We start from the raw sequence: 15044 nt of genomic DNA, 5'->3' as shown, positions 1-15044 counted from the left end.
GGACCTCATATATTTCTGATGATAAGATTACAGAACCCACAGATCTCAAGGTACTCCAGTTGCAATTACGAAATCAGTATGATTGTGTATTCAATGTTGGGAAGAAGCTGCCTGGTCAGCTCTGAAAGGTTTATCTGCAAACTCCTCCCCAGACAGTTTTAGAGACTTTATTTTGCAAATTAAATGAGAGTGCATTCACTGACAGATGCTTCAAAGCCATTTGCATGTTAACATCCTGCTGAAGTCAGAGGGAGGGTATGGATTACATGACTGGGCAGAGAGTAAGAAAAATGGCAGTGAATTTGCTCCTTCTTAATATTGACTTCTTCTAAGGGCCATGATCCACCCTGAGGGTTCTGAATGCTGCCTTCCATATTCAATTTTTTTTTCATAAAGAATAAAGTGACAATAGAGATCAAATCATTCAAACCCCATGGAAGGGACAGTCATATAAGAAATGATTATTCAGTAGTCCTTGGCAATTTATGACTCAACTTTTCAAGGTCAGAATTGTCTCAATAGCAGGATATGTTTTTTTTTTCATAAAACTGAACATGATACCTGAAAAAGACTTAACTTAGGTGAGCACTGGATAGCTTTGCATGATATTAATTATTTACATAGGAACACTCATGACTATAGAATTAAACCTGGAAGGGATCTTAGACATCATGGAGTCCAACCCCTTTCTTTACAGATAAGTGAATTAACTCACATAGAAATGAAGTGATTTTCCCAAGGTCACACAGCTAAATATTGGAAGCAACATTTTCACTCAGGTCTTTTTGAGTCCAAGTCTACTTTTCTAACATGTCCCCTAAGTGCTGTCCATTTTTAATTTTTTTTTCTCACTAAGGTTTATGGAATGCTTTTCTGCCAGTATCCTTGAGAGAGAGGTAATAAAAATGTTATCATACCCATTTTATAGTTGAGAACATTGTGACTTGTGCATAGTCTCATAATTAAGTGTTATAGAGCTGTGTCAGACTTCTTTCCAATTCTCTAAAAGTCTCTCTTTGGGATATTACTTTTCCTTGATTAATGTAGATAAGGCAGAGATATATTTGACCCTATCTTGATAAAGATTGTGGGAATCTCCTTGAGGATTAAAGCATTTCCCTCTGATTACTATGAAGCTCATGGTACAGAAAGTCATATCTCAGGTGAGAGTTTAGAGATATGACAAACAGTTATAGGGAGAAAGAGTTTATCAGCCTATGAGATCTCTGAATTACTGAAGAATATTATGATGGACACATATGAAATGATATAATTACCATCATCAAAGATATATATGACCAGAAAAGGTAAGCCAGACATATCATGAAAGGGAGGGGCAACAGACAAACAGCCCAAAGGTTACATGGATGCCAATAAAATATGAAAAAAAACCATAAAGAGTATACTTTGGAGTATACTTTGTGGGCAACATGTCAAGACAAAGGATAGAAATGCACAGATATATATGTGGAAACTATAGTATTTACAGGCATAGAGATAATTTTTCTCCTCCCCTCTTATGGGAGTTATCCTGAGGTCTAAAGAAAGGAAGTGACTTGTCCATGATCATTATCATAAAAAACAGCAGAGCCAACATTCAAACCTAGGTCTATCAGATTTCAAACTCTCTGTTCTTTTTAGTAGGACTTGTACCAATGGTGCTAAGAACCATATTGACAAGGAAACAAATCCTTGTAAGTAAGTATTGTTAAGTACTGGTAAGTAAAACATCGACTTATTACTATTGACATGATATTAAAGGGTAGGATCATTGGATTCAGAAAAGAGATTGTAGGAATTAGAAACATGTTGGGAGCAGATTCAAAGGAAGAATCAACAAGGCAGGTGTGGGAAGGAGGAGGGATAGTAGACCTTGTGGCGAGTTGTAGGGTAATTACATCACTCGTATCTCACATCCTTATCTCTGACTGACCCTGACCCACTGGAGAGTGTTTATGGGAAGGTGATTTGAATAGTGGCACAAAGATGGAATTTCTGATGGAATTAAGGACATTTAAGCTGCAGCAGAGAAAACTAGGGAATGAGCAATGGATGCTTTTAAGTATTTGAAGGCAAAAGAGTTAGATTTTTCCTACTTGGCCACAGAGGAGACAACAACTAGCAGTGAATGGAAGGTGTTACTGAGAGTCAGGTTTTGGTTTGACAGGAAAAAAACAAAAAAAAACAAAAAGACTTACTGATAATTAAGGTAGAAAGAGCTGCATCTAGAGATAGTGACTTACCTCTCACTTGGATGCTAGATGATTGCTTATTGAGGACATTTCCAAGGAATGCCTATTGCTGTATGAGGTAGACTAGAAAAATGCATTCTAAAGTCCCCATCAATTCTGAGATACAATAATCTTATGGTTCTGAGAGAGATGAATTATAACTTTTATTCTCAGGTGCTGGTAATATTAACCACAGTCCATTATATGTACAAATTAGGCAGAGCCAAACTCAAGAGAACCCTGAGCCAGATGAATGGGAGCTAGGAAAGAGGATGATCACTTACGTCATCACCAGAGTCTCATCTCCTGGCTCACTTAGCAGTCCATCCACGAAGACCGAAGTGCTGGTGAAATTGTGTGTGCTCCAAGTATGACCTTCATCAATGCTGAACCTGGGGAGAGAGAGAGAGAGAGAGAGAGAGAGAGAGAGAGAGAGAGAGAGAGAGAGAGAGAGAGGCAGAGAGAGAATCAGAAATCAAGAGTTAGAGAGAGAGATGATAATAATAATAGTAATAATAATAATAATAAATAATGTTTGTCCTTCATTCCTGAAGATGATGACATCAGGGAGGTGACAGAGAAATAGAGAGACAGAGAGAGGGAGAGGGAGAGAAAGAGAAAAGGTTTCCATTCCACTTGTCACATCTGATCTTGCCATCATCTGGGGCATTCCTTAAACAAATAGCACAAGAGACTTTGAGTGTATGTGTGTATGTTTTTTTTTCCATTTGTTGAGTAAAATGTCAGCCTGACAACAGAGGACTCCAGATACCTACAGATCTAGTCACATTTCCTAAAAGTCAGCTGGGTTTGTCTAGCCATAAGTATTTTAATTAACTAAATGTCATCCCAACGCTCCCACCCACCATCCCCACTCAGATGCCTGTGGGGAAAACCAGGCGGAAAATGTACCAATGACAACTGGCAGCATTCCTAACAGTCTCTGGATCTTGTCAGATGATAATTATAATAATAATAACTCACTGTAATACAACATAATAGATGTGGTGTAGTAAGAAACACATACATACACATATACACACATACACACATAGACACATATCTAAGAATCAGGGAATGTAGGTGCTTGTCCTGGTTCTGGCACTTCTAGCTACATACTCATAAGGCAAATGATATATGTTCTTTGAGCTTCATTTTACTTATCTATAAAAGGAAGTGAGAAGACTGGCATGATGCCCAAGATTCTATCCATATCTTAAATTCTATGTTTTTACAACATGCATGCCTTCAAATTGCAGCTGTAGATTTAAAGGAAATGTTGTTTGGGATAAGGATTCATGTTTTCTTATGGGTCCTGACTGCTTTCTCTCCCCAAAGTGAATTCTTATCATCTTTTAAAGCTACAGCCCAACATTTGATTCTCCTTTCTAGAGCCAATGGACACTTCATGTCTTTTCTTTCCTTCAGAAAGAGACATATCTTACACAATGGTAGAATGCAGAGTTGGAAGGATTGTAAAATAAAGCGCCATAACATTATTAGAACTGGAAGAGATCTTAGAATGTAGACCATAAACTGTCAGAGCTCAAAGGGAATGTGGAATACAGACTGCATAGAGAGTGTCAAAACTAGAAGAGAACTTGGAACATAGAGTGTAAAATGTTAAGAGCTGGAAGAGACATTACAACACAGAATAGGGAGATACCTTAGAAAAAAGACATAGCTGTAAGATCTGGGAAATTAGAGCATAGAACATACAATATTAGAACTAGAAGTGAACTCAGAACACATATTAGAACACAGATCATGGACCATCAAGGCTGGAAGGGAACTTAGAAGAGAAGGCTAGAACTGAAAGTGACCTTGAAGATCATTTTGCCCAACCTTAAAATTTCCCAGTTAAGAAAACTGAAAGCCAATAGAAATTATACACTTATCTAAGGTTAGCTACATAACTAGTTAGTTAGAGGGACTGGAAGACCAGTTATCTGGTTGCTCTGCTTATAGCTATAAACAACCTAGTATCAAAAGTCACTGGGAGGAAACAAATAAACAGGCAACCCCTTATCCTTCCCCCTTGTCCCTAATCCCCACAATTCACCTTAAATGTACTTTCTTTACTATAAAGGAGGAAAGCCTTACTTGAGTATTTTCAAGGGAATGGATGTGTCTTTGATAGCAACAATCACTCCACCATGATCCAGGTACAGAATGTGATGTTCCTCTTCGAAGACCTAGAAATCAGACCAAAGAGAATCACTGAATAGCTGAATGGTTCATCTTAAAAGGCATCAGCAAAATAAATTACAATTAGAAGCCCATAAAAATGTCTCAACCATTTATTTTCAAAGCAAAGTTAGTAAAGCAACAACAAAAACTATATATGCCTTTAAAAAATCTTAAAAAGGAGCTCAAAGAACTATAGCCTTTTGGAATTATAAGGAGCCTATTAGCTATGGTTACTTCGAAGTTATCTCTAGTCAGGGTATTTTTAGGCAATAGTCAGACTTTCATAACTGATATTCTATAGCAAACTATACCTTCATTATATAGCAAGATTGAAAGACATGAGAAGAGAAGACTGTCCTACTGGATTTATTGCTGGCTGATTTTTTTAAAGCATTTCCTTTAATAGCACACAATTCTACCCTAATTTATCATCACTTAAAGTTTAAGCAGGGGCTGGAGGACTCCTTCCCTGTAAGCTCGAAATCACCCATAATGCTTCAAAGGGGATCCCTGCTTCAAGAGACCCAAAAGATTCTACTTTAATGATGATTTCATTTAAATCCCAACTTGATGAGGAGTCGCAAGACTTGTGCCAACATTCTAGAATTGTAACTTGTCTCTTCTTCAAGACATATACTTGGGGCAGCTAGGTGGCACAGTGGATAGATCACTGGCCCTGGAGTCAGGAGGATCTGCATTCACATCTGACCTCAGACACTTGATAATTACCTAGCAATTACCTAACCCCATTGCCTTGCCCCCCCAAAAAAGACATATACTTAAAGAGTTAGAATGTCAGAGTGGAATGATGAATTGTCTTGGGGTTAAGTTCTGATTTACTATCAATCTGTGGTCACTTCTCTACTCAGACCTAAGTTTTGTCCTCTGAAAAAGGAGTGGAGTTGGTCAGATGATTTCTAAGTTCCATCCTGTTCTAACACTCTAGTTTATGTTTAAAAATTCTTTCTGAGTTAACATTTAATAGTATTCTAGTGTCCTCAGCTCTCTCATTCTGCAATCTACACTGGAATGGCCATTTCAATTCTCACCTTTTATGTTTCAATATTCTTTTTTGTAACCTGTTGTGATTCTAGGGGGAAATGTTTTCAGGGTGGAAAAAGAAAGATTCTAGAGTCAGACCTTGTCTCAAAAATCTAAATGACAGTTTCAGTACTTAACAAACAAGCCTTTCATATTCTGAGATCACTGGTCTCAGCCATTACAGTGGGCAACCACCTGCATCTCAGTTTTCTATTTTCCTTCTATAGGAGGCCTAGTGAGATGTGAACTTCAAGAAAATAGATGATGTATGCACAAGCACACTTCAGGTTGTAAAATGCCCCATAAATATGATGTTCTGTGGTTTTTATGATTAACATCTCCTATCAGTTGATAATATAACATTTCCTTCAACAGGTTTCCTAGTAAGATCTACAAATAGAATATTTTCAATCTACCAATTCTTTCTGTTGGCTATTCACTCTTTATTATAGAATGAAAACCTTTGAAAGCATTTCCATTTCAATTCTTTTTCTTCTTAGACTTTTAAAGAAGTATATGAACCTGACTTTTATCACTGATCTTAAATGTAAAATAGCCCCAATGTTTGCACATCTTATGATGGCATCAATTATTTTTGACTTTTGAGAAGGATAATCAAGATTAATCAATTGACAGATATTTTTAATCTCTATGTGTGAATCAGCAGACATTGGTGAAGCACTATTTGTGAGGTACTTTTAAGTTAAAGAAGATGAATGGAGTCATTTGAGATTATCATAGAATCATAGCATCTCAGAATAGAAAAGAGACCTCAGAAGTCATATAGTTCAATCTATAACTAAGCAGGAAGTGCTATCCACAGCTAAGTGTTTAATGCTATTCTAATTCTGATTAAAAACTAGCAATGGTGAGTAATCACTGGGGTACACCACTTCTTCTGGAACAGCTCTAATTTGGGAAACTTCTTGTTTGCATTGAGATGAAATTTGTCTAACTTCATAGATTATGTATATGGGGCAAAGTTGCAAGTGTGGACTGACAATAATTATTCATTTGTATAAAGAACAGTGTCAACTTAAATGGCAATGACCATCACATTTTAGTAATAGAACTAAGCAACTACAAATTAAGCATATATAACTTAGCAGGAAAGATATATGTATGTATGCATGCATAGATAGATGCCCAGTTCTCAAGGCTGTATAAAATCAAAGCTGTGGTGGCAACTATTGAAGAAATAAAAGTTATCTATAACCTCAAGAAGTTGGTTTTTAAATGCTGATATAAATTTGGGATTAACAAAGACAACATGTCAACAGTGTATTCATTGAAATCATTTTCTTTGGCTACATTGTCTCTTTGTCTGGGAAAGAGAAGAAAGTTGATGGAGGATTGTTAGAAGTGACAAAATCCAAGCCACAAGATGATGATGCAACTAAAGTATCAGTCTCTTTTGAGACAATGGCACAAAGAGCTATACAAGATGATGATGAATCAGACTATTACTGATCTCACATGAATATACTAGAAAAGATACAATTTTCCCATACATCTTACTCTACATTTATGAAATCTTTATATGGTAACAGATATATGGGTCAAGAAAATACCTTAAAGCTAGTATTAAATGGATTTTACTTGCTACAGATAGCTACAGATGTTACCAAGGGGTTTAAAATTTGTTCCTGTGGCATACAAAGAAAGGCACAGATAATGTGTGCTTCATATTTGAAGAATATAACCATGAACAAATTTTTAGAATTTGCTAACTTCATTTTACTATCTCTAAAAGGAGATTGGAAGAACATAATGATATATGTTGACAACACACCACTTCAAAAATAATTTAGAGGCAATATCCAACCAGAAATCAGAGTAGTTCCACAGCTAAAGTATTATAGGAGAAAATTTTCTCAATGTAGGAATATTCTGCCAGATCTAGGCAGAGAAAGATGAAAGGGATGTTGATTTTTATTGACATTAAGAAGATGAGAAAAATCCTTTACCATCTTTGAGAACTGAGATCAGAACAAAAAAAAATTCAGTGGTGTCACAATTTGACCATCCTTATACATGTATACAACTTCACTATGAATCATGGCATTGGTTTTACATCCTATCTACCTATTGAAGTTTATGTGTGAGCCAGTTTTATCAACTGACTTGCATTTTGGAGTCTGTAAGGATGGTGAGTATGGAAGAGTTGCAGCCACTCATAGTCAGGGCATTTCTTAGCTGAGAGGGAAGCTAAAGCACGTTTATCATCCAGCTACAACTTCAACCAAAAAGAATGATGACAGAAATAAATGAAATTATGATGGCCAAATTCACTGCTAAGACTCCAAGACCTTCTGTTGAGAAATCTTGTTCATGGAACACAGAAATTAGCAGCTTAATGGAAAGCTACTTCATACATAATTGTGGACACAATGGTCAACTTGCTTGCTTATAAAAGTCCTGGAAGTTTTTGGAGGTTTAACAAAGGCTGCTAGACATGGGGGTCAAAAAGAAGGGTTCACTCATAATCATTTATTGTCTATAGGTAAATTGATGTAGTCTCGCTGAAGACCAGATAGAGACTGAGGAACACTTACGAATGAATGAGGAGTGAAAAAGTATTAAGTGTTTGTCATTATGTATGAAGTGCTCATTATGTGCCAAACACTGTGTCAAGTATTGGGAAATCATTAGAAAAGCAAAGTAGCTTGTGTTTGCAAGGAGTTCACATTCTTTTTTTTTTTTAGATTAGCTGTTGTGTTTATTGTGTTTCACAGAGCAGTTCACATTCTAAAGTGAAACAACAGAAACAGGTTTCAGCTGCAAGTCAAATGAAAGTCTAATAGTGCTTATGTGTTGTAGTACAGTTATACATCTTCCTTTATTTCATTTGTATTGATCAAATCATATCTATGTCTGATGTTCAACCATTTCACAATGTCAAGGACTTTGGAGCTAAGGGTCTTTTATGAATTTCAGTAGCTATGCTTGCAGCCCCTATAGGATGAGGTGCCATATTATGTCTTGCCAGAGAAATGAGGAATTGTTATCTTTGGGGAATGATTTGTAAGTAGAATCCATTATCTGAATGGTGCTGTCATTCTTAAAGTTCTTGGGCTTATTTACCCATCACTTTCAGTCAGTTACCAGTTGAAGTTGGTGATGATGACCAAATTTAGCTCCCTTCCCATAGTAATTTCTCCATTCAATGGTGAATTGAGACTGGGAGCAAAATTTGTAGCTTGGTAAATCACTCCTAGTTCTAAGATTCTTGGAGTAAGAATATTGAGCTATCTGCATCAGGGGTTAGGTGGAAGTAGGAAAGTGGTTGTCAAGGTGATGGCAATGGTTTGATCTGGCAAACAAATGCTACTTCAAATATCTTTTTTCTGGGGGGGGGGGTACTTTGCTGCCTTTACTAGGCAGGTTTGTATGTCATCTACGCAAAAAGGCTGCCAAACCAAATAGCAAAGACTATCTGAACCAGGTAGTGACTCAGAAATAGATATGTCAAGTGAAAAAATCTTCTGTAAACTCTATTTCAATGATCAGTTCAAGTGACTGAAGAGAACTGAATCTTAAAAAAGTACCCTTTCCACCTAGAACTTCAATCATGGAGTTTGGCTGAATAGCAGGGTGTAGAAGGTGGAGTGATATCCAATGAGACTGCAAAGGTAAATGGGAACCAGACTGTAGAGGCTTTAACAATCAAGCATAACAGCTTATATTTTATTCTAGAATCAAAGGGAGTCATAGGTAGTCACAGAGTTAACCTTATTATGTAATGTATACCTTACATGTAATAGGTTCTTTGCTACATGTTAATTGACATTTTAATGCTTTTATTTTTCTCATGACCAAGTTATTTTGATTTTGTATTAGCATTATACATAAACTGTTTGCTAGTCTGCTAATTATGCATAATTTTGCTGCATATGTATTGCTGTTTCTTCATTTAAAGGCTTACTGATATCATTGCTTTATTTGACTTGCTGTTATTCATATCAGGTCTGGTTCTATAAATATGATTGGATAGCTGACATATATACATGCATTGTATCCTGAAGAGTAATGTCATCACTGTAGCCTCATGTTGAGTAATTCTTAAATTGTATCTATTGAGTAGATTATCTATAAACCCTTGCTGTGAATGGCACTTTAAAGGGGGCTGGAATAATCACTGCTATATAAAGTGCTGATGTTTAGGATGATGCTATGCTATATATGCAGATGACAATTGTCTTGCAGCTGATCTTACAAAACACTAAAGGATTTCAAAGGTAGTATAAGTTTGAGGTCTACTCAATGGCATGGGTTTTGGGGAGATAATGTCTTATATCATCAACTTCCTTGCTTTCTTCTCAGAAGAGATTAAGAGACTCTAAGGGAAGTTTGTACATAGGCACAAAATGTTGGGAGGAGATGCTAGGAATTTTTGGAGAAAGAAGAAATAGAAGTTTGACTAGAAGACTAAAGATCAACTTCCTGACCCTGAGCCATGACTGAGAGTTCTACAACAGCAACTTCTCCTTTTCATGGACTAAGGTGATTACTTAACCTGATATACTTAAATCATTATTTAACCATAGATGATGTCATTAACTTATCCCTCTTTTTTTCTCTTTAGAAGAGTATACTTTAAAGCTAAAGTTTATTTTTCCTTTAAGTTATAGGTTAAAAAAAGATTGATTTTAAATGCTTTTGACTGAGGTATGTCCTTATTAATGAAGAAGGAGGTTATAAGAAAGATAAGGACATTGACTAAGACTGGCACAAAAAAAAGAGAGTGAAACCTTCAACCCTGCTGCATAAAAGAGTAGGGTTTTCAATCATGCTGGAGGCTCTTAGCAAATGAGAAACAATTTTAGAATATTGATTTATAAATAATTTTATAAACTTTTTTAAAATGTAGAAACAAACTGAATTCATGACACTTCTTTTTTCTAGGCTAAAAAAATTAGAACAATATTTTTCTAGATGAGCTAAGACTGAGTTTTAGGGTCATTCATTTTCTTTCCCTCTTGCTCCATACATAGACGAAGGAAGTTCTCTGTAAGGGCATAGTTGAGGGTTGTGTCTAGGGAATAGAAATTGCCTGGTAAGAAGAAAAAGAAGTATGACTGATCATGGCAAATAGAATTCACATTCCACAGGCGGGAGTCAGGTGTAGGAGTAATCTCTCATCTTTTGCTTCCAAACCTACATCCAGACAGGCAGAGAAGGCTACCAAGAAATGGGGCTTTTGACCTGTTGCCCTCACAATGTTATTGTGAAGATAAAATGAAATAATGGATATCAAGTGTTTTATAATTGTAAAATGTTATCTTTTTATGCTTATTATAATCATAGAGACAGTTTTGTACAGTAGAACAAACACTGAATTTAGAGAATAAGAGGACAAGAGTTTCAAATACTGGCTCTATCTATCTGACATTGGGTAAAGTCATTTAAGCTTTATCGGGTTTAGTTTCCTTATTTGTAAAATGAAAAGTCAGAGTAGATGACCTTCTAAGGACTTTACCTGTTTTAAATGTGTGATCCTATGATTAGGAAGAATGTCTTCCTTCAGAAGAAGATTTTGAAAATTCTTTTCTCATAGAATATGAGTAGGGATAAAGAAGTGAGGGCAGATAGAGTAGAGAGAAATGGGGAAGAGAGGGAATAAGCACTTACTAAGTGCCAAATGTGGCAAACACTATGTTAAGTTCTTTTTAGATATTGTTCCATTTGATTCTCACTATAGTACTTCAAAGTAAGTCATTATTATTCCCATTTTATAGTGAGGACACAGAGGCAAACAGAAGTTAAGTAACTTGGTATGGACCTTTCATAATATATTATAATATTCCATATTATATAATTAAGGACTGGAAAATCTAGTGTTTTTTTCTATTAGACAATACTTCGAATTACTTAGAGGCAGCAAGATAGAACCCTGGAGTTGAAAGGACCACACTTGTGTTTGCCTTCACCACTTATTAGCTATGTAACCTTGGACAAGACCTTCCCTTCTCAATATTTCAACTTCCTTAACTTTAAAGCAGAGATAAGAATCCTCAATTTTCCTGTCTTCCAAAGCAGTTTGGAAGAAAGGACTTGATAAAAGTCAAAAGTATTGTGAGTTATTATAAATATTCAGTGATCGTCTTACTAAAAGAGGCAGAATATGTGAACATAGTTTTGAAAGACAAGTCGTTTGGAATAACAGGGTTAAAAAAACAGCAAAAGAGATCCCAAATACAAATGGACTGAATTTCACACTGTCTCATGTCTTCCTTAATGAGACATTTGAAAAGAAAAAGGGAAAAAAATGGAGCAGGGGTTTTTGTGGTGATGGTTGTATTGAATTTCATCTGTCCAATTTATTTCCATTTTTTCCTGGCTTTAGTGAAGCTCTCTGAATCAGAAACGCAACAGTACCATCAAATCCAGTTGCAGCACAGTTCACCAGAGATTTGGATGCTAGATTAGTGCTAAGTGGAGCAAAAATAAACTTGCTATTCAGCTGGCTTCATGCAAACAGATGTTTATCCAAACTAAGCTGTCTGTATGGGAACACTTTCGGACAAAACAGTGGATAAAAAAAATTGCAGAAACTCATGGGATATTTCCAGGTTGGAATGGGAGGAAATGGGAGGAAACACTAATTGGATATTTTTTATTTTGAACTTTGTTTCAGATTGTTAAAATTTGAGAATCCCAGTAGTGAAAACAGATAACTGTGCAGGAAAGAGAAGATGTATATGTAGCTGTCAACAAATGTGAATGATCTCCTCTACTTAAAGGGTGCTTTGGGATACTTCTTTGATTCACTTCAATTTGAATCAAGTCAATTTGGCAAGTATTAATGTAGCAGCTTGGAGTAGGTAGGTGGTACAGCTGAGTCTGGGATCAGAAAGACTCATCTTCCTGAGTTTGAATCTGGATCCAGACACTTATGAGCTGTATGACCCTGGGCAAGTCATTTAATCCTGTTTGCCTCATCTGTAAAATAAGTAGAAGGAAATGGCACACTCCTGTAGTATCTTTGCCAAGAAAACACCAAATGGGGTCACAAAGAGTCAAATGCAATTGAAACAACTGCACAATCACAGTTATGATGTCCCAGACAGTGAGGTGACAGTGGTTCTGGGAAATTAAAGCAGACAAAGCAGCCTCATACTCTCAAGGAGTTTCCATTATACTAGAAGAAGTAAAATTATGTACACAGACAAGTGAATGAATTCTATACACATTGAATATAAAACAATTTAGGAATGGTAATAATGACAACTGGTAGTTGGTGTTGTCCACTGAGTATCGATTTGACCATTAGATTTAGTTGTAATGGAACTGTGGAATGGTTAATCAAAATGTAGATTAGGGCCTAGATCTGTTTATCAAATAAATAATGGATTATATGTGATCATGTGTGAGAAGGAATGAAGAAGAGGTTACTTGTTGTAGATAGACAATGATCACTAAGTAATGAATATAAGTCCACCTTCTGAGTGGTTTCCATATTCAGAGGAAAAAATATATATATAGATATATATAGATAGATAGATAATGCACATCCTTGAAATAGTCTGTATTAGATTCCTGGGGCAAGATTTCTAGAGCCAAAGAAAGGTAAGAGAAAAAAAACTATCTACATTTTGTTTTCATAGAAAGATGTTAGATTGAGAACTGGAAGGCACCTGAAAGTCATCTAGTCCAAAGTCTTCATTTTTAAAATGAGGAAACTGAGGTGCAGGGAAATTGGAAAAGGTCACACTGGCAGCAATACTCCCTTGGTATCTGTTGCCCTTTCTTCCTCCTTTTTCTGAAAGCTCTGCAATATGGTTTCTAACATCACTTTCAACTGAATCTGTTCTCATCAAAGATATCAATGATCTTTTAATTGTCTAATCTAATGGCATCTCCTCAGGCTTCATTCTTCTTCAACTCTCTTATAGTATTTGGTATAATTGACTCCTCTCTTGTTCTTATGACATTGTTCTCTCCTAGTTCTACTTCCTTTCCTTTCTTTATTTATCATTTGTGTCACATACTTGTGGATGGGGTATACCCCAAGGCTCTCCCCTAGGCCCTTTATGCCCCCCCCCCAAATTCTCTCAGTTGGCAGCTAGTGGATACTAGTGGACAAAGCTGATAGAGAATCAGGAAGGTAAACTAATGAGTTTAAATCCAGTCTCAAACACTTACTAGCTGTGTGACCCTGGGCAAGTCACTTCACCCTGTTTGTCTGACAATGTCCTAATCTGTAAAATGAGAGAAGAAAATGACAATCCAGTCCAGTGTCTTTGCCAAGAAAACTCCAGATGGGGTCATGGAGAGTTGGTCATGTCTGGAACAACTCAACATTGTTCTTTCTGTTGGTAATTTCAACAGTTCCAAAGAGTTAAAATGAAAATTTCTTTGTCAGTGATTCATAATTCTAAATCTATCTATTTCTTTTCCTTTTCCTTTCTTTTTTCCTACCTTCCTTCCTTCATTTTATCTAACTAGTTTGCTAACTAGCTCTCCATTTATCATCTATCTACCAAGTCGGCCTCCTGACATTAGTCACACATCATAGAACGCCTACTGCTTATTCTGATTACATGTCTTATGCACATCTCACACTTAACCTGTCTGAAACAAAACACCATGAAACAAAACTTTCCAAGTCTTTGCATATCTCTTAAGTACTTTCCCTCCTAATTTCCACATCTTGTAATTCCCATCTTCCTTCAAATCTTTTTTCCTATAGAAAACTTATTCTTTACTTTTCTAGTTTCTGGTACCCTCCTCCCAGAAATTACATTGTATGTATTTAGTATTTCATTTCCTAATTTCATGCTGATTCCTATTCAAAGAAGCAAGCACCTTGAAAGTTGAGATTGTTTCCCCCTTTGTATTTGTACTGCATGTACATGGCGCATAGTAGGGCCTTATTAAATTCATACTGGATAAATGAATCATTTGGGAACTAGGGGCAAGTGAATAAGGGCAAATTCTTGAAATTCCAAATTTCCCTCTTTGTTTCATATGCCTGGATATTATTAACATGTGGCATTAGAAGCTATGGAAAATACAGGGCCTTTGACATGAGTGGATGAGTGGAATCAGCTACCTATGTGTGAGTGACCTCTAATAATAAGGGAGACTTCATTATTTAATAGAAAGGGCATTGAGCTTGGAGTCAGGAGACCAGAGTTTGAATTTTGACTCTGTCACTTGCTAAGCTATGTGACTTTGGACAAATCATTTAATCTTGGAGACCTTATTTCTTCTGTAAAATTATGGGGTGTAACTATACAACCTCAGAGTTTCTTTTCATTTCTGAATCTTTTGAATCTATAATGGGAGTTTTGAAGAAAAAACATGATGTCCTCATTTATTCGAAGCAAATAATGGATGGAGAAGGCAGGTGGTATAAAAGTAGATAGCTAGTCTTGAAGTCAATAAGACCTGAGTTCAAGTTTCATCTCTGACACATGTAATGTTTTATAAGTTGTGTGACTCTGGGCAAGTCACTTAATCTTCTGGTGAATACCTTAAGTTATAGAGTAAGGACTGTTCTATATGAGTAGAAAAAAAGAGTATCTTACACTGATAAAATCAAAATATGGCAAAAACCCACCACTACCACAAACAAGA

The 15044-nt window shown here is 36.1% G+C and overlaps 1 protein-coding gene across 3 annotated transcripts in view; it reads right to left on the bottom strand.

Annotated features, from left to right (window-relative positions):
* SORCS2 (sortilin related VPS10 domain containing receptor 2) overlaps positions 1 to 15044 on the bottom strand; it is a 1216578-nt gene that overhangs the window by 102041 nt on the left and 1099493 nt on the right. For all 3 annotated transcript variants that reach the window (XM_074229834.1, XM_074229835.1, XM_074229836.1), the window contains exons 13-14: positions 4335 to 4426; positions 2516 to 2623 (exon numbers count right to left, since the gene is read on the bottom strand). In XM_074229834.1, coding sequence (XP_074085935.1) covers positions 2516 to 2623; positions 4335 to 4426 — 200 coding nt within the window. The remainder of the gene's footprint in view (positions 1 to 2515; positions 2624 to 4334; positions 4427 to 15044) is intronic.

Source organism: Macrotis lagotis, chromosome 3 (genome assembly GCF_037893015.1).
Source record: "Macrotis lagotis isolate mMagLag1 chromosome 3, bilby.v1.9.chrom.fasta, whole genome shotgun sequence".
Lineage (NCBI taxonomy): Eukaryota > Metazoa > Chordata > Mammalia > Peramelemorphia > Peramelidae > Macrotis > Macrotis lagotis.
Note: the sequence above shows the minus strand (reverse complement) of the source record. Positions and strands in the feature narration are given on the sequence as shown.